General features: G+C 48.7%; 1 protein-coding gene and 1 long non-coding RNA gene across 3 annotated transcripts; both read left to right on the forward strand.

The window, feature by feature from the left end:
* Positions 1-2,227: 2,227 nt before the first annotated feature.
* On the forward strand, positions 2,228-6,068 carry LOC125723319 (uncharacterized). The gene is made up of 4 exons (XR_007386860.1): positions 2,228-2,535; positions 4,761-4,900; positions 5,375-5,461; positions 5,854-6,068. It is a non-coding gene; the product is annotated as an uncharacterized LOC125723319 (long non-coding RNA).
* A 3,853-nt stretch (positions 6,069-9,921) lies between these two features.
* On the forward strand, positions 9,922-26,755 carry rnf24 (ring finger protein 24). Of its 2 annotated transcripts, none has more exons than XM_048999791.1 (6): positions 9,922-10,300; positions 18,678-18,827; positions 21,273-21,315; positions 22,048-22,089; positions 23,543-23,622; positions 24,406-26,755. In XM_048999791.1, the coding sequence occupies exons 2-6, from the start codon at positions 18,685-18,687 to the stop codon at positions 24,545-24,547; spliced, it is 450 nt and encodes a 149-aa protein (XP_048855748.1). In that variant the 5' UTR covers positions 9,922-10,300; positions 18,678-18,684; the 3' UTR covers positions 24,548-26,755. The 2 variants fall into 2 exon arrangements, with proteins under 2 accessions (XP_048855748.1, XP_048855747.1); XM_048999790.1 differs by lacking the exon at positions 9,922-10,300 and adding an exon at positions 13,403-13,491.
* Positions 26,756-27,832: the final 1,077 nt, after the last annotated feature.

The following is a 27,832-nucleotide window of genomic DNA, read 5'->3' on the forward strand; positions in this document are numbered from 1 at the left end:
ACACACTGAAATGTGGGACCTGTGCTGTTACACACTGAAACGCCGGACCTGTGCTGTTACGCACTGAAACGCCAGACCTGTGCTGTTACGCACTGAAACGCGGGACCTGTGCTGTTACGCACTGAAACGCGGGACCTGTGCTTTTACACACTGAAACGCGGGCTCTGTGCTGTTACACACTGAAACGCGGGACCTGTGCTGTTACACACTGAAACACGGGCCCTGTGCTGTTACACACTGAATTGCGGGACCTGTGCTGTTACACACTGAAATGCGGGACCTGTGCTGTTACACACTGAAACGCTGGACCTGTGCTGTTACGCACTGAAACGCCGGACCTGTGCTGTTACACACTGAAACCCGGGACCTGTCCAAGGGTTGTCTGGAAAATGGTTTTCTGTATGATGTTTTGTCTGGGTGACTTCCTGCTGTACTCTGACTGACCCCCCCCCCCCCCATACTGTGTCAGGGTTTGAGGAATAGGCTTATTGGTGGGGGGGGAGTATCAGGATATCCTTGCTAGCATGGCTGCTCTGTTTTCCAGTTATAAAACACATGCAAACCCAGACACGTGATTTCACATATAAGTGAGCTCCGATGCCAGCACGTTTGTACACAGCCTGCACCACTCATGTTTCTTCACATTTTCTTCTTCCATGGGCAAAGGTACAGCTTAGGCACTGAGCCTATACTGGGCTTTGTTTCCCAAACTTTCCCGTTACCAACATACATACACTATATGGACAAAGCTTTGGGACACTTGGCCATCGCACCTACGGGAACTTTCATGACATCATATTCTAAATTCATAGGCATCCATATGGATTGGTCCCCCCTCTGCAGCTATAGCAGCTGCCACTCTCCTGGGATCATCTGGGCTTTCCACAAGATTTCAGAGTGTGGCTGTGGGAGATTTGCCCATTCGTCCCAAAGAGCATCTGTGAGGTGATCAGACACTGGTGTTGGACGTGAAGGCCTGGCTCACAATCTCTACTCTAGTTCATCCCAAAGGTGTTCGACTGGGTTGAGGTCAGGGATCTGCATGAATCAGTCAAGCTCTTCCACACCAAACTCACCCAGCCATGTCTTTATGGCCCTTGCTTTGTGCACTGGGACACAGTCATGCTGGGACAGAAAAGGGACGTCCTCGTACTGGTCCCACAGAGTTGGAAGCATAGAATCATCCAAAATGTCTTGGTATGCTGAAGCAATAAGGGTTCCCTTCACTGGAACTAAGGGGCCAAGCCCAACCCCTGAAAAACAACCCTATACCATCAGACCGCAAAAACAGAGAATTGTGACTCGTCACTCCACAGAACACGCTTTCACTGCGCGTCCAGAGGCGGTGTGCTTTACACCACTCCATCCGATGCTTGACATTGCGGTTGGTGATGTGAGGTTTGTATACAGCTGCTCAAGCATGAAATTCCATGAAGCTCCTGGTGCACAGTCTTTGTACTGGGATTAATGCCAGGTGAAGTTTGTGACTCTCCAGTCACTGAGTTGACAGACAGTTGGTGTCTTTTACTCAGGATGCGCCTCCGAATTCAGTTCAATTACTTTACGTGGTCTGTCGTTTCGTGGCTGAGTTTCTGTTATTCCGTGTTGCAACAATACCACTTACAAGTGACCATGGAATATCTAGCAGGAAAGAAATTTCACAAACTGACGGCATCCTATGACAGCGCCACGCTTGAATTCACTGAGCTTTTCAGAACGACTCAGTCCTTTCGCAAATGTTTGTAAACCTGACTGCATGGCCAGGTGCTTGATTTTATACACCTGTGGCAATGGGTCTGAATGTAACACCTGAATTCAACGATTAAGAGGAGTGTCACAATTATTTTGTCCATATAGTGTAGTTGGATCCATTCGGTTGCACGAGTTGCTAACGTAGTTGACTGTGTTTTTGCAAGACATATTCCTGTTTGGATATAGGTTTTTTTGCCCCGCTATGTGTTACAGAGATACAGTGAGGTTTTTAAACAAATCGGACTCAATTCCTCAAGAACATAGCTAGAAAAATAAAATGATTCAGGCAACGCAATCGCGTTGCGTCCCCTGCGCCGAGTGTGCTTCACTCCATTTATTAAGATCGTGTGTTGCCACCATGTGGTCATATGTTGTATTACAACATTAAGCTATAAAATTCTCATGCATTTATTTAACGCATGAAATTTCAGTTGCCGTTTAGACGTTACCAGGGTTTAATTTGTGTCGGAGCTGAGCTCCAGGACTTCTGGCTCATTTTACGCACCGCCACTTCAAATGCTTCACCCAGTATAATTAAATATAAAAGTGGAGTTAAACTTTGGAATATATACAAATTGATATAAAGAAATGTATATTTATAAAATCGGTTGTGTTGTATGGTTTTTTTTAAAAAAAACATACATCCACCTAAATTAGTATGTTTCGTTTATCTGACTCGATTTGAAAAGAAAAAAACCGGACCATGCACGCGCACAAAATTCCACTTTTTGCCCACTAAAGTAGATGAGGTTACCTTCTGGACTACGACACTCACCTAATGAGGTAAGTCCTTCTTACAGTTTGATGTAACTAATAAGTGTCGATAGAAAGTATTACAATGTTACGTGTTTAAGTGATTAGGCCTAATAGCGCATTATCGTTGTTAAAGATCGATTTGTGTGTGTGACGTCATTCAAAGTCAGCGTGTTCTGTAATCTCATATGCAGTGGTCGCAGTTGGTCTCTGATATTCATGAGCTCCGACACCTCAGAGTCTACATATTAAGCACTGGATATTACTACTATAATTCTATATATAATATAGATATACTATAATCATTACTAAACCACACGTTTTTTATTCCGCAAATTTTCGGCACTTCTGCTGACGTGGCCATACGTGTGTCTACATTCTGCATTCTGCATACATTCTGTCATGTGACATTCTGTGGCCTTGGTCCAAGGAGGGGAAATGGAGGAGAGTGAATCAGCAGGGATGCCGAACGAGCACCCCCTTGCCGATTTAATGTTGCGCTAAAAATGTGATCCCATTGTTTCCGAGGGCTTTTAATGCCAAAGACGTGCACAAACAGCCTGGAGGTACTTTTCCGGCAGCCCAGAGAGCAAAAAGAAGACTCTATATTAATTATCTATCCATTTTCTATACCCGCTTCGCTTGTGTTGGGTCACGTGGGTACAGAGTCTATCCCGGACACTATGGGCACCAGGCATGGGAATAACCCTGGACAGGGTGCCATCGCATCGCAGGGCACACTCACACACCATTCACTTGCACATGCACACCTACGGGCAAATTTGGTCATTCCAGTTTATCTCTGCATTTTTTTTTTGTGGATGGAAACCGGAGTACCTGGATGAAACCCCACGACAACATGGCGAGAGCATGGAAACTCCACACACATGTGACCCAGGCGGAGACTCGAACCCGGGTCCCAGAACTGTGCTAAGCACTGTGCCACTCCAGTAGTAGCTATTATTACGATAACTTTTTATACCTGCAAGGCAGTGCATTATTATTATTTTATTTTAGTCACGGTGCATTATGGCTCAGGCAGGAAAAAGTTGACGATTCATGCAAATAAGGGGTTTATAAAACAAAACTAATACAAAGACAATCCAGGAAATAAGGAACCACGAGTGGTCAGAATATAAAGCAACTGGGAACCAGGTGGTACTGGGAGCTAGAAAATAAACCATCGCAACAACACAATGACTCGCTAGAGAAGAGAGTGGTGCAGGAACTTAAATACAGACACAAGGCTAATGAGACATGATGCAGAACAGGTGAGAATAATAACCAAATTATCCAATTAATAAAATCAGAGGACAACGAGCAACAGTTGGAAACAGAAACAATTAACACAGAAAGTAGGAAACAAAGCACACCCTAGGGAACAAAGCACACCCTAGGGAACAAAGCACACCCTAGGGGAACAACACAGGGATAACGCAGAACCAGAAGAGAAGCAGGGCAAATCTAGGACAAGATGGGGGGGGGGGGGAAACGAATAGAACATAAACGCCGGGGAACAGAAAAACAAACACAGCCAGGCAGATGGGGTTATAAACCGAGGGATTTATATTTTCAAAGTTACACACTCAACCCACTGAGATATGCAGCAGTCTAGAGAAAGGGGAAAAAGCACTGGGGCTGAAAGACTAGAGACAGTGAGGAGAACAGGCTGGCCAGCGACACCTGCTGGCCAAATGGAGAGAAGACATGAAGGGTAGGGTCAGGATCGCTGACCCTGACATTATTACTATCATTGTTATTATTATCACTATCATTACTATTAAAGTCCTGCATTAATGGTGACCATAGACCCTTTACGTGCGTCCCTGTGTGTGCGTATGGGCACAGCAGACTACAGCACAATCCTGTTACTGCAGCTTCAGTGATCGTCCGCAGGTCACCTTGCAAAAGCCAGGAGATGCTCAGGCAGAATTCCCCCCCCCCCCCCATCAGATCCACGAAACCAAGAGTGGGCTCTGCAAATGAGCTCCTCCCCAATATGCTGGTACTCTAAGTAATAAATCACCCATCCATCACTGACCCTTCCAACAATGCTGCTGTTTGCTAATGGATCCGGGTTTTTTTCTGATATCTCAGCCATCACCCCCCCCCCCCCCCCCCAAAAAAAAAGCTTTCTGGGGTATTTCATAAATCCTTAATAATAGTACCTTTAAATCTTCACCCCGGTCCTCATTAACTGCAGAGCGGCTATACTTTTGGATATCGGCTACCCGCGCTAATGAATCTCCTCACAGCTCCTGATCCAGGAAGTGCCAAGGTGAATATCCTCCATCTCCCATCTGTCGCAGGCCTATAAAGGCCTGGTCCATTCCTGCGGCTCCCTGCACCCGATTTTCAGCAGTGCAGCTACATGATGTCATGTGCAACGGTAAAGGTAATGGTGGGTAGCGCAAGCGCTGACCGGTTAGCGATGCGCTCACAAGCTTCAAGGTCGAGGGGGGTAGGGGGCTGGGGAGGGATTTCGGCTCGGCCTTTTCCCTGAGTTAGCATGTTCTCTGGGAAAAGCACTGAAAAGACACGTTGTATTACACGTGTGTGTGTGTGGGTCAGATATATATTACATTGTGGGGACCATATGTCCCCACAATGTGATATAAACCTGTGTGTATTGACCTTGTGGGGGGCATTTTTTCGGTCCCCACAAGGGAAAATTCAATTTTATAAAACTCTGTGACTGCAATCAAAAAAATGAAAAAGCCAGAAGACTTGTTTGGTTACTTATGGTTACGGTTCGGCCTGGATGTTGGTTAAGGCTGTCATTGATGGGATTAGGGTTATGCCCATAGAAATGAAAGGGAATGGAGAGTCCCCACAAAGATATGATTACAGATTTGTGTGTGTGTTTTAGGTCTTGCTATGACATGGAAGCATTCAAGGTGTGACATCCCCCCCTCCCAGGAAATAGGCTCTACTTCACCAGGATTAGCTGAAAATGGTGAATAAATTTCTCCTCTTTCATATTGTTAGTTATGGGGGGGGGACTTGGACAGTACTTTCAATATTTTTTTACTACGCGATAAAACTATTTTATATCCACTTATCACTACCAATTGAGGCTAAATTAAAAATTACTTCTTAAAACCTGGATTACATATTCTACGAGGGCTTCATTCGTATTGATTCAAGCTGCTGATTTTAAGTGACATTAATCCCATCACCAGAGGGAGACAGAGATGAACATTTCACAAAGAAAGGCTTATCTTTCTCAACGGCTGCGTCTTACTCAATGAAGTGCTTTTAAGCACAAGCTGAAATATGCACACTGCCATCTTAACGCTGAAACCGATCTTCTGGACCATGCGACATCCCTCTCTTCTCTTTCCCCAGGGCACGGCAGTGTCAGCCTCCGTTGGGACTGAGTGTCCCTGGGCAATTACATGTATGCTGGTAACAGAAAAAAAAATACAGATTTCAGTACGTTAAGAAAAGAAAGAAAATCGACTGCTTTGAAATATGGTTTCATTGAAATAAAATGTTGTCACCGACATAAGTAATTCTGCAGTTACAATTTAGTTAGCATTATAAGATATTATTCGTCTTTATTGTTATTGTTGTTATTTGTCTTTATTATTATTGTTTGTCTTTATTGTTATTGTAATTATTGTTATCTATTGTCATTGTTGTTATTCGTCTTTATTGTTATTATTCTCTTTATTGTTGTTTTTATTCGTCTTTATTGTTATTATTCGTCTTTATTGTTATTGTCGTTGTTATTCGTCTTTATTGTTATTATTATTCGTCTTTATTGTTATTGTTGTTTTTATTCGTCTTTATTGTTATTATCATTCGTCTTTATTGTTACCGTTGTTGTTATTCGTCTTTATTATTATTATTCGTCTTTATTGTTATCGTTGTTGTTATTCGTCTTTATTGTTATTATCTATCCATCCATCCATTTTCCAAACCGCTTATCCTACTGAGTCGCGGGGGGTCTGGAGCCTATCCCGGAAGCAATGGGCACGAGGCAGGAAACAACCCAGGATGGGGGGCCAGCCCATCGCAGTATTGCTATTATTATTTGTCTTTATTGTTATCGTCGTTGTTATCTGTCTTTATTGTTATTACTATTCGTATTTATTGTTATTGTAATTATTGCTGCTGTCTTTATTGTTATTACTGTTGTTCTTTGTGTTGTTGTTACGCCCACAGCCCAGACTAGCATTAATTGTCGTATGATGTGTGATCATGATTGTTGTTAATTTTAATTCATGGTTACATAATCCAATATGGCTATTAGCAGTGCTGCTTTCGTGTCTGTGACTGGCCAGCTGCATGTACAGCATGTACTCAGGTGGTGAACCAGCAGACTCCGCCCATCAAAAAATGATTCAAAACACTTCATAAAGAGTCTCGGGTCTAGGGCCGATGAATCATTAATCCTATGCCCACGATTCAGGCAGGGAGGCGCCCACACCACTGCCAAAGTAATCACTCTGCTTTTCAAAATGCTGCTTCTTTGAGGACCCTGTTTTTACACCCACGTTATTCTTTTACAATGCAGGGAAATGTATTTGTCTTATTTTTTCCCCCCTTGTTTCGTTGCCCTATTTTTAGGATCTAAAAAGTCATTTTTCCAGCTCTCTGCACCAAAAGTGGACCGAGTTTCCTGTGATACCTGCGAGTCCTCAGCCATATGTCACGCTGTGACTCACGTGATTCCGTGCGTCCTACGCGAAAGAGCACAGGTAGCTGTGGAACGTTTCGCTAACCAGCTAATTAGTTATGACCTTCTGACTGTATGCACTAGCTATTTATTCAGTTAGTAGACACGTGTGAAGGGGAACGGGGAGCCCCCAAATAACTTCTTCTGTGGGACCCCAGCAAAAACAACCCCGCCACTGAGCACAGATAACAGGAAAACCAGCAGGGGGAATTAACTGTCACGGAATATGAACACAGGGGGGCGCTCTGCAGTGCAAATGCAGCAGTCCATTTGGCTTCCACACTGACGCTGCATAATTACATAAGCCCCCCCCCCCCCCCCCCCCCCAAAAATAATTCTAACTACTTGCCCAGGGTGTCAGCTGAGAACGCAGCATGCCAGAATCAGTGCTGAGCAGACGAAAAACAACTAGTTAGCAAAAGACACTCATCACCCCTGCATCCAGATCTGGGCACTGAGATCGATTTGTACTGTCTGAGCTGATGAGGGTGGAATATCTCCCGGAATGTTTTTTTTTTTTTTTTTTATCTGCTGTTTTATTGGTCGTTAAATTACTGGTCTCTCTCCCAGAAAACAAAGAGAAGCCTTGTGGTCACTATTTGCCTGCCAGCGAGGTTGTTCCGCCTCATTAAATGCAGAGTACCTTTTATTTGCCAACTATATCCACAAATAAAATGTACGATCTAGCAAGCTTATTTAAGGCCAGGTAAGCCCCGTAAAGCATCATTACCACCGGCCTCCCCGGTCGGGGCAGGTCATTGCATAGCGAGGCTTCCCCACATTGCTAAAAGCCCCTGGTGTTGCAGGGAGCTGAAGTAGGCCAATCAGGGTGATGCCTGTTACAGACTAATGGTTAAGTGGCCGGGTTCAACAAAGAAATGCAAACGGCATGATTCTCCACGGAGCAGGTCTGCTGGCCGCCGCTGTACCAGTCAGACATTTAGATACCATCCATCCACCTTCTATAACCACTTGTCCTATTCAGGGTCGCGGGGGATCTGGAGCCTATCTTGCAAGCTACAGGTGCAAGGCAGGGAACAACCCAGGATGGGGTGCCAATTCATTACAGGGCACACACACACCATTCACACCTACGGGCAGTTTGATAACTCCAATGAACTTCATCATGCTTTTGGACTGTGGGGGGAAACCGGAGTACCCGAGGAAACCCCACGATGACACAGGGAGAACATGCATACTCCACATACGTGGAGCAAGGGCTGAGACTGTAACTCTGGTCCCAAAGGTTTGAAGCAACATTGTTAACTACTGCACCACCATACTGTTCATCTGGACACACCTGCTGAAATCAGTTGTTTTTCAACAAGATAACGACCCTAAGCACACCTCGAGGATAACAAGGAACAAGGTAGTAACAAGGAAAGAGATGGAGTGCTGTGACAGAGGACCTGGCCCCCACAATCCCCCCACCTAAACCCAACGGAGCAGGTTTGGGACGAGGTGGATCAAAGACTAAGAGCAAGATACCCAACTTGTGCCCAGTGTTTGTGGGAAACACCTTCAGGACTGTTGGAGAAGCGTCCCAGGTGGCTGCATCTAGAAGCTGGCTGAAAGAACGGCAAGAGTCCGCAGTGATGTCATCGAAGAGAAAGGGGACTATTTGGGAAAGTGTAAAATTTGAGAAAATGTTGAACACTTTTCTCGGTTGTTGCAAAGGCTTTTTCTATATGGTTTGTGTAGCTAAAACAGAGTCATATGCATTAAAAGAAGGTGTGTCCAGACTTTTCACTGCTGCACCTGTTTTCTAGGGTTGAACGGTAGAACAACAGAGAGGCATCTCCAGCAGGGACTCACCCAGGCTCTGGCCCTTCTCCTATCATGGCTGGAAGTGCAGATTCGATCGTGCCATGCTCTTTACCCCCGCCCCCCCACGCCGGACATGATGGCAGCCAGTCCACTCAATGGGCCTTTGTGGTCGCTGTGGTCGCCCATCTCCTGCCCGCTGTCCGGACAGCCCATTCAGGAGGTCACATGAGCCGCCCCCCACTCCCGCGACTCACAAAGTCCCACTGTGACTGGTACTGCATTAGCATGCAGCGCCTGCCGAGTGCTGTCCTGCCAAAAAGCGACAAGAAGACCCACAACTGACATACAGTAGCGTTTCTTTGTAGCTGAAGCGAGCCAGCAGTGCGAATAACACGCCACAGATGATGTCCAACTCTTACTTCAAATGTTTTCACACAACACTCATCAACCTGCCCATACACGGAGAGAGATTTTGTGTCAAGACTCCTCTGTGTCTGATGTAAAATGCTTTGACTGAGAAAAAAAAAACTAAGCCTATGTAAGCGATGTTTTAAAATGTCCATGGTAATAACTGTATTTTGCTCAAAATGATATTGACTTCTGCACTAATTCAAAAGAATTTCTCCTTGGTTCGTCTTGGTTGCAAACCGTAGATGACGTTCATAGATATTTAGCTATATCACCTTGTTTTTTTTTTTTTTTTTTTAGTAAAGGGTCAGACAGAGGTTTAACATCACCGCAGGAATGAAACATTTCATTTAACATTTCAAGTTGATCCAGATGTTGGGCAAGCAGACGGAAGGGCGTATCTATATTTCAACGCAGCAAATATCCGTATTACTAATTTGATTTGCTAATAAATTATCGAGCAAAATAAACAGACGACGGAACGGACCGGGTTAGGTATCTCTTGATGCTGGCTGCCGCCACAAGCCCACCCCTCTCAGCGGTCTCACGCCCCCCTTCCTGGGCTCGCCGTCTGCGCCGGACCGGTTGGGAGGGGAGACCGCGTCGTGTGCTACGTGCAAAAATTGTGTAAAAAAAAAAAGGCGATCGGACGCGGTGGAGGGACCCGATAGAGCCGTGCAAAGGCGAAAGGAGGCGCTACGGCTCGGCGCCTTTCGAAGAAGAGGCGTTTCTGCATTTATACACCAATGAAGCGGACGAGCTATTTAATTCATCCGTGCAGAGGAAAGCAGCCGCATACCGTGCGTACTTGCGTTTAGGTCACATCTTTGCAGTATAGTTGGATGGACTGTATATTTTAGGCTTAAAATACATGTAATCACACTGAACTGATACGTGTGACGATCGGGGGATTATAACTGGAGCCTGGATACCGCGGTAAGTTTGTTTTTATATACATATTTCATAATATTCATGTTACTGCAAGCCCTGGGGTGGGAAAAATGCGACTTTCGTTTTGTCTAACAACTTGGATTAGCGTTCACGGGTTATCTGTAAATGCTGTTACCGACACTGCACTGAGTGATCTGGGTGAAATGTCCATGTGTGCATTGCGTCCGATCCGGGTGAAATGTCCAGTGGAAGCGACACTGCGTCCGATCCGGCCCTCCCGCCGCCCGCCGAACCCTCTGTCCGCCCAAAGACCTGCATCTCGCCGCATGAACCCCGACTTTAAGCGGCACCCTAAAGCGCTTGCATCTGTGTCGGCTGTGGCTGTTTTATATATACGTAGATAACTTTGTAGCCGCAGTGGTCATATATAGATTGCAAAATGAATTAATTATAATGCTCAGCCTTGTTTTAAAATGCACGGTTCGGTTGTGTTTGTGAAACCTAAAGCTTTAGAGAAGATCAGCTCAGCACTTACAGCGCAACGGAAAAAAAACGCGTGCACGTTTATGGATAAAAACATAATAGCCTTATATTAATAATAACAGTAGTAATTATGATTTGAGTGGAAGCTTCTGGATCAGGGCGCTATTTAAAACGGGCACTGCGTATCCGCCATGCGAACACAGTCCCTCGTACATTATGCTCTGTATCAAATGCGGTGTATTTTTCTTGGTTGAGGTCATATTTTTTTAACGGCGTTATTTCGTGTTGGGCTGAGCTATGGATTAACTGTTTAGTGGCTGGTGAATTAGATCTACTATTAGCGCCGTGTTCCCCTTCTACAGCTGTCTTGCGGATTCATGACGTTCCGTGACCGCCGTGGGTGTAAAACGGTAGCGTTCCGTCTCGCCTGTCTTAAAATTTTAATAAGTGGTAAGTAGCACGCCATGATATCGGAATGATAACGTAACATTCCGCGGGTTTGTTGCTTGTTTGTCTTTTGAAATGCACTAAAATTGCCCCGAGAATTTTGGAAGATGCATTTCCACTGCATTCTGATCTATTATACAAATTGGAACATGTTTTTACTGCTGCGAATGATCAATACGATTGGAAGGCGAGGTTGCCATTAAAATATCAAAATATTTACATAGCTTTCTCGGAAATGCATACCAAACGTGCAGCACCTCTGCGCTTTCGCTTTCCTTTACCACATTGTGTGCATCACATGGGATCGCTAGCTGCTGACACCCTGATAACTATTAAGGCATCCACGTGTTTCCAATTTAACATTCCCCGCTGGTCAGAAGTTCCTAATTCTCCAGGCTGCCGGAGTCTAGACATGTTCCACACCTGAGGGATACTTTAACAGGAAAGGGGAGAGAGTTGGTGGTGTATCTCAAGGTGGAAGCACTGTGGGAGATTTTACACAGCTTTACATAAACAGTGTCAGCGCGGTGCGTTTGGTGTAGGAATCCGCTTAGCCTTTAGCTATCTTGGGACATTACCTTTTTAGCATGAATTTAAATCCTCTCCTGGGGTCAGGAGTGACTCGAACTTGTCGTCTGTGAGCGACTGAAGCTGGCGGTTCTGACAGGATCGGGCCGGGACCCCCAGCTCATAAACCAGCACATTCAAAGTTTGCTTTGCTCCTCTAAGGCTGTAGTACTGGTCAAGCACTGGTGGACTTGGCTGTTTTGGTCATGATTAATCCAGATTTGTTCAGGGCTGACTTTAAATTTATCTGGACCCCGTAGTGGCGCCAATATGACTGACCCCAGGCGTAAAAACGCTTAATTTTAAGCTAATGTTATGAATATGGTAAACTTGGATCTTCTCCTTGATTTTCTGTCCACCCATCCATCTGATCAGTGTCCCATGAAGGTCATCAGCCTGTCCCTAGGAAAGTAGCGCGCCTGACAGGGCCAGGCCCCCAATGGGATGCTGATCCCTCGTACTGAAGGTGTGTGTGAGAAGCCAGTTAATTCCTCCCAAAGGAAAGCAGGCAGCCTCCTCAAACATGTGGGGTGCAGGGTCTGAACTTTGTACTCTGGAGACATGAGACAGCAGGGCCCCCCCCCCACTGTAAACCCCAAACAGGAAACCACTACCTCCCTGTGACACTCTCAGGGCCTGACTTATGCACTGCTTTTATTTTTAATTTATTGTTTGCTCTCACTGAAAATAGGAAGTGAGGTGGCTGTAAAACCTAAGAATAAAGCTACTCTAATTGCCTTGGGAACGATGACAGAAGGCCTTATCGCGGCTCTTGGCACACAATGTTTATTTGCCCTGAGCGGGCGAGCAAACACTGCGGTCGGGCGGAGCTCAGACACGTCCGTAGGTGAAACAGACGGTTTCCACGTTTCTGTTTCATCTTGTGTTATCTGTCTGCCGCAGGAGAGCTGGCCCGGCTCTGCGTTCAATCGATCTGCGTTCAGGTTTCATTTTAAAAAGCTCTTGCGTTTCTTCCCCGTGTGCCAAAGTGCAGCTGTCGGTAAGAGGTAAAGAGCTCGGGTTCGGTGGATTCACACATATGCTGGCACTGCATTTTCCTGAGTCGGCGCTCTGACCTCGCTGGTGTCCCCCCCTGCCAGTCTGGGGTCATTTAGATGCCCCCTGTTTCTTTATGCGGAATCCTGGTCCTGTCTGTGATGTGAAGGGTCAGGCGGGTGGGAGATGCGCGGAGCCGTGTCTGAACACACATGTAAATGTCCCTGGGGTGTCCGCTGGCGTGTGATGATCCGTGTTTGGGTGCACGGACCGTGTGTCTGGTATGCTAATGGAATGAGAAACATCACTCAACTTATCCCATGTGAGTTTTACAAGCTACCTCACAGCTAGTTAGAAACAACCCCCCCCCCCCACACACACACACACACACACACACACCCTTCCCGAACAGCCCGTTAAATTAACTTTCCCGCGGCTACCTGGCTACAGCTGTTTACTGGCGCAGTGCCGGGGGTGTTCTGGGGGCGTGGTCATGGTGGCCAAGTGCCAAGGGCACCAGCACAGGTGTGTCAGCGAGTTCGCCCGTCCGTTCCAGCGATGAGAGTGTCCTCTGTCTAACAGCCTGCGCCGAATCCGGCCTGCTCCGGATCTACACACCACATCGGGGCGATGGGGGGGGGGGGGGGGCGAGGCTACAGGGAGAGGAGACAGCTGCACCTGTCATCTTGCTCCCAATCGGAGGAGAAGGAGAGGAGAGCGGAAAGCGGGAGAGGAGGAATGACGTGAGTAGAAATGAGAAACGCACCGAGTCGGCCTGGGGGGTCGTTTCGGGGGGAGGAACAGCCGCTTAGCTACCAGTGAAAGACAGAAGAGCCACCCATCCTTGGAGTGTGCCTTGCAGTGCGGGGCCCGATCTCCTGGCTTCTGATCAGCCTCCAGCAAAGTGGATAAATTAACCGGCTTTGCTCCACATTAAGGAGATGTTAATCTCGTTGGCCTCACTCAGAGCAGACGCGGCCCCCAGTGCAAGGTGACTGCCCAGGCTTGAGACCCGTTTGGGAGACTAAGGATGCGATGCTTCAAATAAATAAATAGGGTTCACCGAGTACCAACTATCTAACACTACAGTCGTCAAAGTACTGCCACGGTTGTCGGCATGGGTTACATATACAAAAGAACCACAATTATACTATATGTAAGACATATAACCATGGGACATGACAGAAAAATGTAAACACGTGAGGTTGTGAAAATGTGCAGTGAAGAGTCACGGTGGGTGAGAGACAGATGTGCAGTGAAGAGTCATGGTGGGTGAGAGTGGCGCTACGTTCGCTGCCAGCGAAGAACTCGGGTCGAATTTATTGGGAATTTGCTATCAATGATCCTGCCTCCCTGTCATTGGAGGAGCTGAAGCGGACCGGGCCAGAACCCCAGCCGACGATGGCCATTAACCACTCCCCCGCCCGTCAGATGGACGGATTAATCTCAGATAAAATCTGGCAAGATATCACTTTTTGTTTCGTTTTTATAAGTATAGCACATAGCCTCAGGGAGATTAATCGTGTATGCAGCAGGCTTAGTGCCATTGCATTGCTTATGGTGGCCAGTCTTTCAGTTTATTTGCAATTACTTTCATCATAATTCACATATTCACATCGATCGAGGCAAGATGCTATGTGCCCCCCCCCCCAAAAAAAAAGACAAGTTTATATTAACATGCCGAGCCCTCCACTGAGATCCTGTCCCTCTGGAGTGACAGGAGTGTTTCTGTTCCTGTATCGCCGAAGCGAGACCCCCGTGTTTGCAATTCGCCGCTGCGGTCGCCCCGCACACGCTGCCTCGCGCTGCGATCTCAGGCGCCCCTGCGCGGTGTTAAGTTTCGCATGTGCAGATCCCGCTGCCAGTGGAAATTTCCACCCCAGATTGTGGCGTAGAAGGGGTCTGCTAAAAGATGGACTGCAGCGGTCGCGACTGTCAGCTATTCAGCTGGACCCGGGGTGGGTGCGGGGGGGGCGGGTGGGGGGGGGGGGGGGGGGGTTGGCAGGGAGCACAAAGGGAAACATTTTTGTCAGCGTGCAGACAGACTAGAACTATGAGCGGCTGTCGGGTGAAAGTTTAGCTAACTGCCGCTAGCCGCTAATCACTGAGTAACCGATGTAACGGAGAAGCTCTTCGTAAATAATGTGCTGTATGTGCAGGTTTCTGTGTGGCTCTCCTATTCCCGCTCTCGACATTTTGGTCACTGACCCAGTTATGTCCCCCCCCCCCCCCAGTCAGCCCACGTTACTATTTATGGCCACCATAACTTTTAGACTCCTAGGAGCACGGTGAGTTGTAAGTGGACGGTGTACCGGGATGCTCCTGTTCCGCGTCGGAACGCTCTTTCAGAGTTTCAGAAGATCGGCTGGGACGAAAAAAGCCAGGAAATGCAGAAATAAGAGTGAAGCACTCGAGACATGACTGACTTGTCATTTCATACTGATTCAGTATGAAATTCTAGAGTTAATTAACAGCTCCTGCATCTCGCCAACTATGTTACACTGTGTTGCTGCTGTAGCTAGTATTGACCTTTGCCGCCCTGTCATCCTCATCGGGGCAGGTGTGGGAAGATCAGGGGGGAAATGGGGCTATGATGATAAGCCAGTTGATTGCACCGGTGAGCATTAGTCACTGAGAAAACAAGTCAGCAGTGGTGGCGGTCATGGAAGCAGGGGAGGGGCAGCGCTGCTGGGCTACGCTGGAGAGGCTCTCGTGTGCCTGTGTGGCCCCGCGCTGGTGTTGGTGTATGGCTGACTGCAGCCAGCATACCGTGGCACTGACGGCACGTGCAAGCCAGGGACGGACTCCCATGGCTACTCCGCGTCGCCCGTTAGGAAACACTGCTGTTTCCGGAACCGGTTCTGCGCGGTATGAAAAAACCAGGATGTGTCTGCAGGGCCTTCTGGTAATCTGCTGAGTGGCCACTAGGGGCACTGCAAGTCCTGAGTGTCTCCTCAGGGAATGCAACAAGTCACTGTGGGTACCGGTTTGATTCCCCTGCTCAGGTTAAGAGGGCTCAGTTCCACCAGAACCTTCGCGCTCTGGGAGGGCTAGGGGGATTTTGGGGCTGGTTCGGGGAGGGGGGTCGGTTGAGTGACCAGCGTAGGGCTCGCGTAATTTTGCTATCACTCAAAAAGCTAAAGCTTCATTGTGGCCATCGGAGGCAGCCAGCCGCCCACAATGCCCCTGGCGCACTGAGCCCACCGCCAAGACCTCTTCCCGTTCTCTCAAGCGGGGGTGTCCCGCAGCATGGATGAAAGGCCCAGGACGATAGAGAGAGAAGGAAGCGGCTCGGCTGTGGGGGTGGGCATTTGGAGTCGTTTTTCTTCCTGACTGCAGGGAAAGCTTAGCCTGACGGACACCTCGGGAGCTGCCTTTGTGGTTGTTTACCGCCATGGGATCGAGTTACCGTGACGATAGAGTTTTACAGCTGTCCAGCTCGGATACTCCTGGTGCCACGTGTGGGGCGACACAAGGGGGGCTTGTCACCATGCTTCACTTCGGCTCTCCCAGGCGCAGGATCACCCCAGTGCCCATTGTGGGCCCCCCTCATGCCCACCCTGTCCTTCCTGAACCCTGTTGTCATGCACACTCTAAGGTGTCCTGCTCTACATCGATCACTATAAACATACGTGTTCTACAATTTCAGCAGTCTGACTAAAATCCTCGCCAGGAGCTGTTACTTAATTTTTTAATTTTTCGTCCAGGTGGGAGGAAATGCCAAAATCACGATAATCACGCTGAGAAAAACTTTTTCAAGCTAATACCTCGATAGATGATAAAAAAAGCATAAATATCCTATTGCAGATTAGGTTGCAGGTACATTCAAACTATAAACTGATTTATCAAGTGTAGTCATCGTAATAGGTGTGGATCTGTTTTGGCAATTTTGTCAAAGAGTTTTACGCTGCACGTTATGTAACCATAAAGTGCTCTTCCGGCTCCCAAAAGTGACGTTACTTAATCCTGGTATGCAGTCGTCGTCTACTTTCAGCGGTGGGCTGGATTGGGTCCAGTCAGATCCAGTTAACGCTGCTCATCCGAGTGCTTGCAGACATACTGGAACCTTTGTGGGAGCCTCCAGTTTTTCTAGGTCTTCCTGGAACATTTTAAAGCCATAAAGAAGTCACATCTGTGGGTCGCTCTTTCGTTCTAGCGGGGACGGGGGGGGGGGGGGGCCCATGGAAGGTCATGACACCTTTAAATGCCGAACTCCAAACTGCTACGGTGCCGGTTAAAAGGGGCCCCAGAGCAGATAACAGAAAACAGGAGGTGGAAAAAGCCGCCCATGCCACTAGTGAGCAGGAGAGCGAGGCTCACATTCCCTACGACCAGCTACCAGCACAGCTCAGCTGACCTCATGTAGCAGGAGATGCTAGTCGGCCCTCGGGGACCAGCTGGGGGTCATGCAATGAGGCCTGTGCAGCAGGGCTAATACAGAACAGAGGTAGAGGTGTCACTGTGTAACACAGGCTGAAACAGAGAGGAGGACGAAGTATCGCTGTAACACAGGCTAAAACAGCAGATGAGGAGGTATCACTGTGTAACACAGGCTAAAATGACAGGGAGGAGGTATCACTGTAACACAGGCTAAAACAGAGAGGAGGAAGTATCACTGTGTAACACAGGCTAAAACAGAGAGGAGGAAGTATCGCTGTGTAACATGGGCCAAAAGAGCACAGAAGAGAAGTTATTACTGTGTAACACATAGAGCAGGGGTGTCGTTTTTCTGTAACACAGGCTATCGGGGAGTGCAGTAGAAAGTGGTGGCTTCAGCCACCAAACAGCACAGAGGCGGTTGGAATTCCCAGGCCAGCGTGGCATTGGACTGAATTCCAGGCCGACACTCTGGCCCCGGTCAGCAACACTTCACTGTGAGTGGATGGATTCTGCGTGGCAACCTCCAGGGACAATGATCAGGGGTTTCCTGGGCAGAGAGACATGGGCGGCCCATCTGGTGTTCCCTTCCCACGTCGGGGGTGCTGGCGTGTCCCAACACGCCCCTTTCGAGTTCAGGGAATGCGACCGCAGCAGACCACACGGGGAGTCCTGTCAAGTTTAGGCGTGATTTGATTAGTGGCTGCTTGACTGACGCTGCTTGGGATGACAGAAAAATGCAGAAGACCTGTGTTCAAAGATCAGCCGCAGGTGCGGATTTTGTGTGTGTGTGTGTGTGTGGCTCCAACCCAACAGCTTCCATGTGTAAATCAGAGAAACCGGAATCGGCGCGTGGGCTGTGCTTTCAATACCCAATTAATCCAAATCCTCTTAGGCTGCAGTGTTACTCACCAGCTCTATAAGCCACGGGCGCTTTTCTCTCTCCCATTATCTTATTTTTTCTTTCACACTCTGCTGCGGCATAAGGAGGCTGAGAGATGACTGTGTGATTCAGTGCGGCATTGATAAGCGCGACAGACCTCGCCGTGCTCCGGGGGGGGGGCAGGTAATGCACTGGGGGTCCAGGAAGCGGACCTGCGATCGCGGAGGTCAGCTTCCCGGAAGCAGCTCACCCACCAAGTGGCCTAGGTGATGAGTTAATTGACATGAAATTACCATCACGGTCACTCCGGAAACAGGACGACACTACATGCAACATGTAGTACTAAATGCGGTCTGGAGTGGTCCTCTGTTTTTGTTTTTTACTCCCTTGGAAATTAAAGATGCCCAAGCTACGGTGATGAGCATAGACCCTGTGATCCTAACGGGGACCAGCAGAGGTCTGAAAGGTGAAAACGTCCCCTTCTGGAGACGCGACTGTTTACTGAGAAACTACAGCCAGCCCGGCGGAAAACGACGCGCTAAGCATGTGCGCTGACAGCCAGCATCTCTTATTTACGCTGTCAGAGGTCACCCGAATGAGGAATGCGTCGTCCTGCTGGTCATCTGACCCACACTTATTATTCTGTCCGTCCTTCCTCTCTCGTTCCAGAATATCTATGAGCTCCGACTCTCTTCACTACAGCTTCAGGATGCCGAATATAGGATTCCAGAACCTTCCGCTGAATATCTACATCGTGGTGTTCGGGACGGCCATTTTCGTCTTCATTCTCAGTCTGCTCTTCTGCTGCTACCTGATAAAGTAAGGCCGCTTCTCCTCCGTCTCAGTCGCCCCGATTTGGATTAAACGGCACATGTTTCTACTCTTATCTTAAAGGACACCCCCACCCCAGGCCTGGTGGGGACGGCGGGGGGGGACGGCGGGGTCCCCTGGATGAAATTTCATTAAATAAGCTGAACAGAAAGCTAACATCAAATGCAATTTCACAAGATATCCGTTAGCGCGAGGACTGCGGCATTTGCCTGTCTTTGCGTGACTCGCCGTTACTCGTGCCGTTACCTGCAGCCGTCAGCGAGCGTCTGCCCGCCACTGTCACCCTGGGTCACCCTGACTGCTGTTGTGCACTCCTTTGTGGGGGCAGGGGGAGGTCACGCGAAAAGGTCAAAGATGCGCATGCAAGTAAACAGAGACAGGTGGCGCTGAACCTGCGTGACTAGCATGCCGCGATCCGACGGCCCGCCAAGCCTGGAGTGTGTGGGGGGGGTAATCCTGTGCCTTCAGAGGAGGCATCTGCCCGACTTGCACAAATAAAAATAAACCTAGCAGCCTGTACCCTGGCAGCACTCCCAGTAAAATTGTTAATGAGGAGGCTTAACCTCCTGAAGAGTAAACAAAAAGGGCAAAATCATTCAGGTCCTTCAATGGTCGACCCGTACAGGTGATGGGCCCTCCCCCACCTCATGCCGGTAACCAGGCATCATGTAGTACACGGGAGAGGATGGCTTTAGGTGGGGGGTGGTAATCGAGACGTGCTTCTTCCCAACGATTCCCACATGGCGGCTGCAAGGCATCGCCCCTGCTGATCACCCAGAGTCCTGCTGATCACCCAGAGTCCTGCTGATCACCCAGAGTCCTCCTTCCGCGGGACGTTTTTCTTGATGTCATGTGAATCATCTAATCCGCTGTTGAGGTTATCCTCAAAAGGTCCAGATGGTCACACGCTTGCATGCTTTTGTGCATAACCTCGTTTTCTGCTCCCCCCACTGTTCAGTGCAGACCAGGCTGATAAGTCACTAGTTCCTATCTGCGGTTTAGTCTTTTAAAATCCCCCACGGGTTGTTTTTCTCAAAATCTGTTACGCTTCACGTGCAGTTTAATATTTTAATGCAAAACTGGCAACGTGCAGTGTGACACGATATAGTTCAGTGGCCTTTTGCCCTGAGGCCTTTAGACCCTGGTCCTGTAGCCTTCTGGAGAACAGGCACGGGGTTTTTAACCACTATGCCCCCTGGTGGTAACAGACGGTCAGCACGGGCCGAAAGCTCAGCCGGAAGCACGGTGGCTTGCTTCTTTATTTGTTTTGTGAGGACACTCCCAGTAGGTCTTGAAACGGGAGTAGGACAAACGGGAATGTGCGATAAATAAATAGATTTTAGCCTCGGTGTTAAGAGTCCAGTTCAGTGCTCTGTACAGCTGGTGGGTGACACTGGCCAAGTCATTAGTGTAAAAATGCCCATGTGTTGATACAGTCCCCTCATATTTCAAAGAAAGTAATTAAAGGGGCAGCGTGCGGATACTGGTTAGCGCTCTGAGACTAACGGCCAGCCCTGGCGTGCTGTAGCAATGCCCACGCCTGACAATGCCTGCACACGATACGTTGGTTAAATGCCTTGGGGAGGTGGGTGGGGCCGCCAGGCAGTCGTGTGGGGGCACGCGCCTGCCAACAGCCTCCAGAGGTGGGTGTGTTTGGGCGTGGGGGCAGGATGCCAAACTTGGCATCGCCACTCGACTCCGCCCCCCTTAGTCTGCACATGAGCTAATGGAGGCTTGCACAGTGTTTACCTGCTGGTCTCTTTCAGGGTGTCATTCCCCCCCCCCCACCCCAAGCATTCTGGCTGTTTAAAAGACCTCCTCTCTCCCAGGGCTGAGAGGTTGAGGTCACTAGTAAAGGAGGTAAATGTCAAACACACCCTGTTCCACTTTTACGAGTATGTTTTCACTTCTACAGATGATTTAAACTATCACGCCCCCCCCCCCCCCCGCTTTGCCCCCCCCGTCACACTGCCGTGACGATATGCAAGAACACATCAGACGCCTGCCCCCTCCCCCCCGCATCTGTGTAATCTGTGTTATTTTTTTATATAGTTATTTTTTTTATGGCGTAGCTAATAGATAGAAGGGGAGCAGAGGTGTTGTCAGCTCAGAAATTAGGGTGGGTACTGTTTGGTTGGGGGGGGGGGCAATATTCAGTGGCATAACAAGAGAAGCCCTGGTGCTGATGAATGAAGCTATGATTAGGCGTCATTTTCACTACAGAGCATGAAGTGAAACTCTCATTAAGCACTGACGCCCTCCATTCGAGCCGGAGTTCATATTTCAAGGGTGAAAATTCTAGCATCTGGTTTAAGTGGCTGAATTCTTGTGTGATGTCGTGAGAGACTATTAAGACACGGTCAGTTCCTGGTTTCAGACTATTGCAGATGCCGGACCGCGTCACTAAACGCCTGTTTCTGTGGTCCTCTGCAGGTTAAGGCACCAGGCACACAAGGAGCTATACGCATACAAACAGGTAAGAGGGCACCGTCCCACGTTGCCGTAAGGTGACAGGTACACCATCCCATAATAGCTCGCAGGGGGGCAGGTCTGGCTGCGCTTGGAGCCGGAGTTTGAGGTCCAGCTCCTTCAGAGCCCTGTCCAGGAGGCAGCGTAGTGTGCCTTAAGTCAGCCAGTTAAGTCTATTAGGAGATCACTGACAATGCCAATACAGGCCCAGACAGACCTGAGAAGATCTTCCTGAAACAATCCCCGCTTCTCACCTTCATAGAAACATGATGCAATCAAGCATCTCATAACTGTGCCTTGTTCCCCTGTACTGGCGCATCACGACGCCAACGATGATGAGCGGAGGTACGTGGAGGCCACCCCCCAGAATAGATGGAGTGATGTGTGGGGTGTTCCCTTGCATACTGAGGCGTTATGCAAGCCCCCCGCTGCAGAAGGTGGCCAGATGGCGTGTGTCACCGCATCTCCTTGCAGTCATACTGCCAAACCCAACCCAACTGCGCCAAAACCTGGTTCCTGTCTTACTTAGTCAGGCAGTGGAGAGAAATATCAAGAGACTAACAATTAACTGCAATATTCAAACCCAGTTAGTCCATATTGAGTCCTACCATGACCCTGCTACCCAGAATCTTCCAATCTGTTTGCTAACTTGCTCAGCCTTGTTGCACAGCTTTGAAAGTGTGTGGTCTGTCTGTCAAAGGAAGTGTTTAATTCTGACCCGGTTCTTGTTTTTCTGCAGGTCATACAGAAGGAAAAGGTGAAAGAACTAAATCTGCATGAGGTAAGCAAACCGGACAGCTCCCCCCCGTCTTTTGAGTCTCACCATGGTACCAGCCAGCTTCACCGTCTTTCAGTGAGAGTCTGCGCCAATCAAAGCGCAGCAAATCAGTCTCTCCATCAGGTGGATTCCTCGCATTTTTCTGAGCTACTTTGTGTTGCGGATCCGGCTAGCGACACGCAGTCAGTTAATTCCAGCTAATAAAAATCTGGAAAATGCCACGTGGTCCTACAGCACCAGCATCTCTGGCGTGTATCAGGGACTCTTATTTAGGAGAGAGACTGTTCCTCAACACTGGCCTGGTTCTCAGAGGCTTCCTGTTGATCCTCCTTCCCATTGGTCCTCCTTCCTGTCTGTCATCCCTGTTAGCCCACGTCTTTCTTGCACTCCTGCCATGACCTCTGCTCACCTAGCGGGTCCTTGCTAATGAAACGCTGTGGGAAGTACCAAGGTGTGAGCCAGACCACCTTCCGCCCCCACCCCAGCTGGAATGCTCCGAAGGCGCTCCCTTGTTGGGCATGGGGTGGGGGGGGGGGTGCCAGAAAGTACTGGAAAGAACCGGACCTCAGGACGAAAAGCACTGCAGGTCCTGCCAGCAAGGGCTTTTTAGCGACAGTTGCTTTGGGCTCGGAACCAGCAAATGGACCGAAATTCCTTCGGCAAGCAGGATCCAGCGAACTGATTGGGTTTTTGCAGAGCAGCCACAGCGCTTTTTAGCAGGGGGCCCAAGCGCCACTGGAAGGACCACATAGTTTCTGTGGATGGAGACTGAAATCCGTCCAGTGAGAAACTGCTTTCACTTGGCACACAGCTGAGCCGTCGGACAAAAACACACTAGGTCACTCTGCACAGAGGACCATAAAAGTACATAGACTACATTTTATAAGCCCACTCTCTGCCTATCAGTTGTCTTAAATTGTTAAGCCATAGACCGTGCAGCTCACACACACACAGCATGAACGTTTACGTTCCCAGGAGTCGCTGATGCTGGGTAGGAATCTCGATGGTATTCGTTGTCCGCCTCCCATAACATTACTGACTCATCTGCAGTTACTTAATTAATTCATTAAATCACATAAGTAGAACTTAGGTCAGTTTCATATCTACCATTTCTGGGATATTCCAGATGTGCTCTTTCAGTTTCTGTTTGCGATTGTCCATATAGCCCCAGAAGCTCTCTCTGCAGACACGTCAGCTGGTTACTATGCTGGTGTTACAGAGGCCTTCTGCAATGCTGCCCTTCAACTTGTAAATCTCGTGGCACCAAAAGAATTTCTGGAATACCGTGGCACAAACGTCACCATGCACACGCACAGGACTCGCCTTCCCTCCTGGCCACATTCCGTTCTGAATCGCACCCCATCCGTCATTCTGCGGCAGCGTGTTGCGGAGGCCGGTGTCCGGCGGTAACGGCCGCCTCACTCACCCGCCAACCCCTGCGATCTTCCCCATTCAGATATGCGCCGTGTGCCTGGAGGAGTTCAAGCAAAAGGACGAGCTGGGGATCTGTCCGTGCAAGCACGCCTTTCACAGGAAGTAAGTGCCTCGGCCCAGCCGGACGCCGGGACCGCTAACGGCTAATGCTAACAGGTCCCTGTTTCTGGAGAGAAGGGTGGGGACGGAGGAGCAGAGACAGAGGCTACGGCCAGACGGAGGCCGACGCCCTTCCCGGCCCTCCACACGCACGCACCGCCGGCCTCCATTTCCGTCTTTGTGGCTGACTTCCTGCCCCATGAAATTAGACATGTAGACAGAAAGTGTGTGTTTTTTTTTTTTTTTAAGTTTTGTTTTGTTGGTCCCTATAGTTACTAGATTTCTGCGTCCGATCGTCAGAACCACCAGTCAGTCTGACCATAAATGTGACCATCAAACTGCAGCTACTGGCCACGTACTCTTTGTCAAATGTCCCTACGAGAGCCACTTCCATTTTGGCGCCATGCGTTCTCCGTCATGGCGTCGGTAACGAACCACTCGGTATCCCCTTTACTGCCTGACCCAGAACTTAACCCCCTCCCCCACGCTCCTTCCCCTCCCCCACCGCCTTAGAAACACCAGCATGTCAAAAATAGTCTTGGCCCCTGTGAATTATTCCCTGCCAAATAGTGGGATCTAGGCCAGGGTGTCACAGGGCACAGACATTTTGTTATTTGTGGGATAATCCAGTGACCACTGATAAATTAAAACCCTTAAAACTGCAATAAACTTGCTCCTCCCAGCCTTGCTGGAAGTTATAACTAATCACTGGAAAATACAGTTTTTACCAAGACTGACCTACCCCCTCCCAGGATAATATTAACATGCCATCTCTCACCCTATCAGGTGCCTCATCAAGTGGCTGGAGGTTCGGAAGGTTTGCCCCCTCTGCAACACGCCCGTCCTGCAGCTGGCCCAGCAACAGGGCCCCCCCGAGCCCCAGGGACCCCCGCAGCAGCCTTTACCGGGCGTGGAGAACCTTGTGTAGTGCCCCCTACAGTACAGGTACACTCCTCTGTAGCAGAGGACAGGAAATCCTTCACTATGCAGCCGGCCACGACCTGTGACTCCCTCGCTAGCCCCTCCCTCCCTCGCCTCTGCAGACTCCTCACGGATCTCATTTTTATTTTCCCGTCCCACATGATGAATGATTTCAGAGTTTCTTCGAGCAAAAGCCTGGACTGTTTCACAACCAAAGCACTTTGTTTTTATTTTTTTTTTGTTTGTTATTTTTTTCTGGAGACACCAGCACAAGGAAGGACGATGAACGAAACAAGCGAAATGGTCGAATGAACGTCAACAGGAATGGCTGATTTGTTTGTTTGTCTGTTTGTTTTGAAAGCAAGCACTTTAAGACACTAATCGCTTGTGAAGACTGTAACGAAATCACATTCTATTTTACTTCAGTGATTAATTTTTTTTAATCGTAGCTAGACGAGTACAGACGCACGTCCGTTTCGTTTTCTCTCTAAAAGGGACAAAGGCCTTTTCAAGGATGGCAACGAAGGTGGACGTTGATGCTCATAGCGACCTGCGAATGTCTCCTGCTTTCCTTCATGGTCAAACCTCTGTCCCATTAACTCCCCTGAGCAATGTGAAGCACCTCCCCTTTGCATCGGGTCCCAGTGGCTATCATCAGCTCTGCCTCTGACGTACGACCCCTGCGCTAAATGCCACCCAGCTCTCCCTTCCCCTCCGGCAACCTAACCCACGTTTACGCAAACGGGTTTTTCAGCACCGGAGGCGTTCAGCCAGTTCCTTTCAGGAATTAAGACTCGAGCCATATTTTCGGAGGGAATTGTGCAGCCCGCTAGCTGACATTACAGCCCTTGTGCAGAAAGGGCATCCACTCTTTAGCTCTTATTATTCTGGCACACCTTATAGGAATTCAAATCCAGATCTTAACGCACAGTCAGTCCCAGTAAAAGGGAAACCGTCAAATTTCTACTTAAGCACTTTGAGATCTTAAGCATAAATGGCAATGTTTTTTAAGTCAGTTTGCACTTTCCAGTTTTTTTCCCTCTTTTTGAAACAGTATTTAGCGTAACAAGCAGGGTAATGAGCATTTCTGTCAGTTTTTCACAACTGTCAAAACCCCTCTGATTCCACAAGGCTGCTGCCCTGCTGGCCGGTGCCGTGATGGCAAGCTTGTGTTTGTAAGACGCGACCCTTGTAGTGCAGTCAGCAATGTCCTGTGCAAGCCAGCTATAAAGCGGGGAAACCAGATGTCCCATTGGCTGCAGGTGGGGCTCGGAACAGCCAATCGCAAGCCATGACTCATTACATAACCTTAAAAAAAAACAAAACACACAACTGGACAGTGCCCAGCACATAAATGTTTTGGCGACACACTATGATTGGGGCGCAGTGTTTTCAGCATGGGCTGGGCCCTCTACTCTGGAGAGAGACAGCACAGAATTGTAACGTTAATCAGCATAGCTTATGTCCCAATACTGCTGCCCCAACTCACTGCCTGCGAGGTCATTTCCCCCAAAATTTTGTGTGATCATCGGCACAGTGCGGGAGGAAATCTAGCACCCAGCCCCCAAGTTTCACATTTGCTCATCATCCCGAGCTGTGAAAATGGAACACGCACACACGCACACTGATTGTATCCACTCCACTGCTTTCATTTTATTGGCTTGCAACTGGGCCCAGCTCCCAGGCTGTTGGGTGGTGTGGTAGCCAACTTTATTGCTAAGCGGCTCCACCCCTCCCCACCCAGAAAGAAAGAAGGCCTTATTCTGGATGTTTCTTCCCTCTCCATTCCCCCGCAAAATGTCCATTGTGTACATACCACCCCCCCCCCCCCCCCCCCCCCCCGAGCATCATGGGAAGTGGTCAGATAATACTCCTGACCACACTCTACCTTTACCTTCCCCCACCAGAAAGCCTGCACACACATACCCACCAGTATAAAAACACGACAGTGATTGGTTACCTGCTACCCGGTCTGTCCAATCGGATGCTTTACTTGCCGTCTTGATTATACCCTGTCTAGTGTGCATGTGTAAGGAGTTAGGGAGTGAAGACGTAAAAACACAAAAAATTTGACTTGGGGTGGCCTTTCTCTTACATTTTTCTTCATAAGTTGTTCTGGGTGCCTTGTGACTTCATTTTGAGACCAATTACCGTCACCTTGAGGAGAAAAAAAAAAAAGAGACATCATTGTATCTGTCCTCTTTCTTCAATGGTCAAAATACTGAACACAGTCTGTGAAAAGAACCGTATGTTGACGAGTTAAAGTTGCATCCCTTGTGCGGCGGGGTCGGGTATGTGCTCCTTTACGCCTGAACCGTAGGGACCTGCTCACACCCAAATGACAAGACCGACACCAAGAAACCCACTTTGCTCTGCCCCATCCTGGAGTTCCAGGTGGAATCCCAACCCAGATTGTCCTGTGTTCATTTTCCACATACACTAAAAGCGTTACCTGTTAATCTTCCACATACCCGAATAGGCTTTCTTTTTAATTAAGGCCTTAATTAGGTTTTAAGAAATTCGCCAGGCCTACATCTATTAATACCTCTTACCTACAGCAGTGGGAGACTCATTCTTATGCATACATGCTGTTTATCAGTATGATAATCTTCTTCAAAATGGCCAACCCATCTCCCGAGCAGAATATGCTACATCGAGCGGCTTCACCAAGATCCGCGGAGCGGACGAGTCCGGTCATCTGCCGCAAGCTCACAGAACAGCAGGAGAGGGTTGTCTGCGATGATGAAACTCAACATGTGATCTGTCAAGTACTCTTCACTGCGTGTTTATTTATGGAAATTTACAGTGTTATTGCTTAATTCCGGTCGGTGTTGATGATGGGAGCTGCTGGTGGGGGAATCCATTTACTGAAAGGGAAGTTTTTGCTCAATGCTTCCTGACTGTCATAGTGCACTGAGCTGCTCACGACTTCAGTCACTCCTACCGTAGTGGGATGCGAGGCTTGTGCGCTTGCAGCATCATTGCCGGACTACCGAAAGGATGTTCAGTTGCCAAATCACGGTCGTCGGGAATGGTGGGAGAGGTGAATCTTGGAAAAGTGGGTGGCTCTCCTGCAATCACTCGATGGTGGTGTGTGTCAAGTTCACGTCAGTTCCTAGGATGAGAAGAACTGTTAGCAAACCCGACAGATGACAAAGTTTCTTGTCAAGGGGTTAGACAGGGCCTCCAGCCCTGAGGTGTCAGACATCCCACAGCCAGTTGGGACAGTGGGAGGGGGCAGCGGTGACCACATCAGTTATCCCTGCTCACCAGGACAAGCGTCAAGATGCTA

Source organism: Brienomyrus brachyistius, unplaced genomic scaffold, assembly GCF_023856365.1.
Source record: "Brienomyrus brachyistius isolate T26 unplaced genomic scaffold, BBRACH_0.4 scaffold47, whole genome shotgun sequence".
NCBI classification, from domain to species: Eukaryota; Metazoa; Chordata; class Actinopteri; order Osteoglossiformes; family Mormyridae; genus Brienomyrus; species Brienomyrus brachyistius.

Coding starts and splice junctions, on each gene's coding strand:
- rnf24 (XM_048999790.1), top strand. Junction 18,828..21,272: donor TTCTGCTGCTACCTGATAAA/GTAAGGCCGCTT, acceptor GGTCCTCTGCAG/GTTAAGGCACCAGGCACACA. Junction 21,316..22,047: donor AGCTATACGCATACAAACAG/GTAAGAGGGCAC, acceptor GTTTTTCTGCAG/GTCATACAGAAGGAAAAGGT.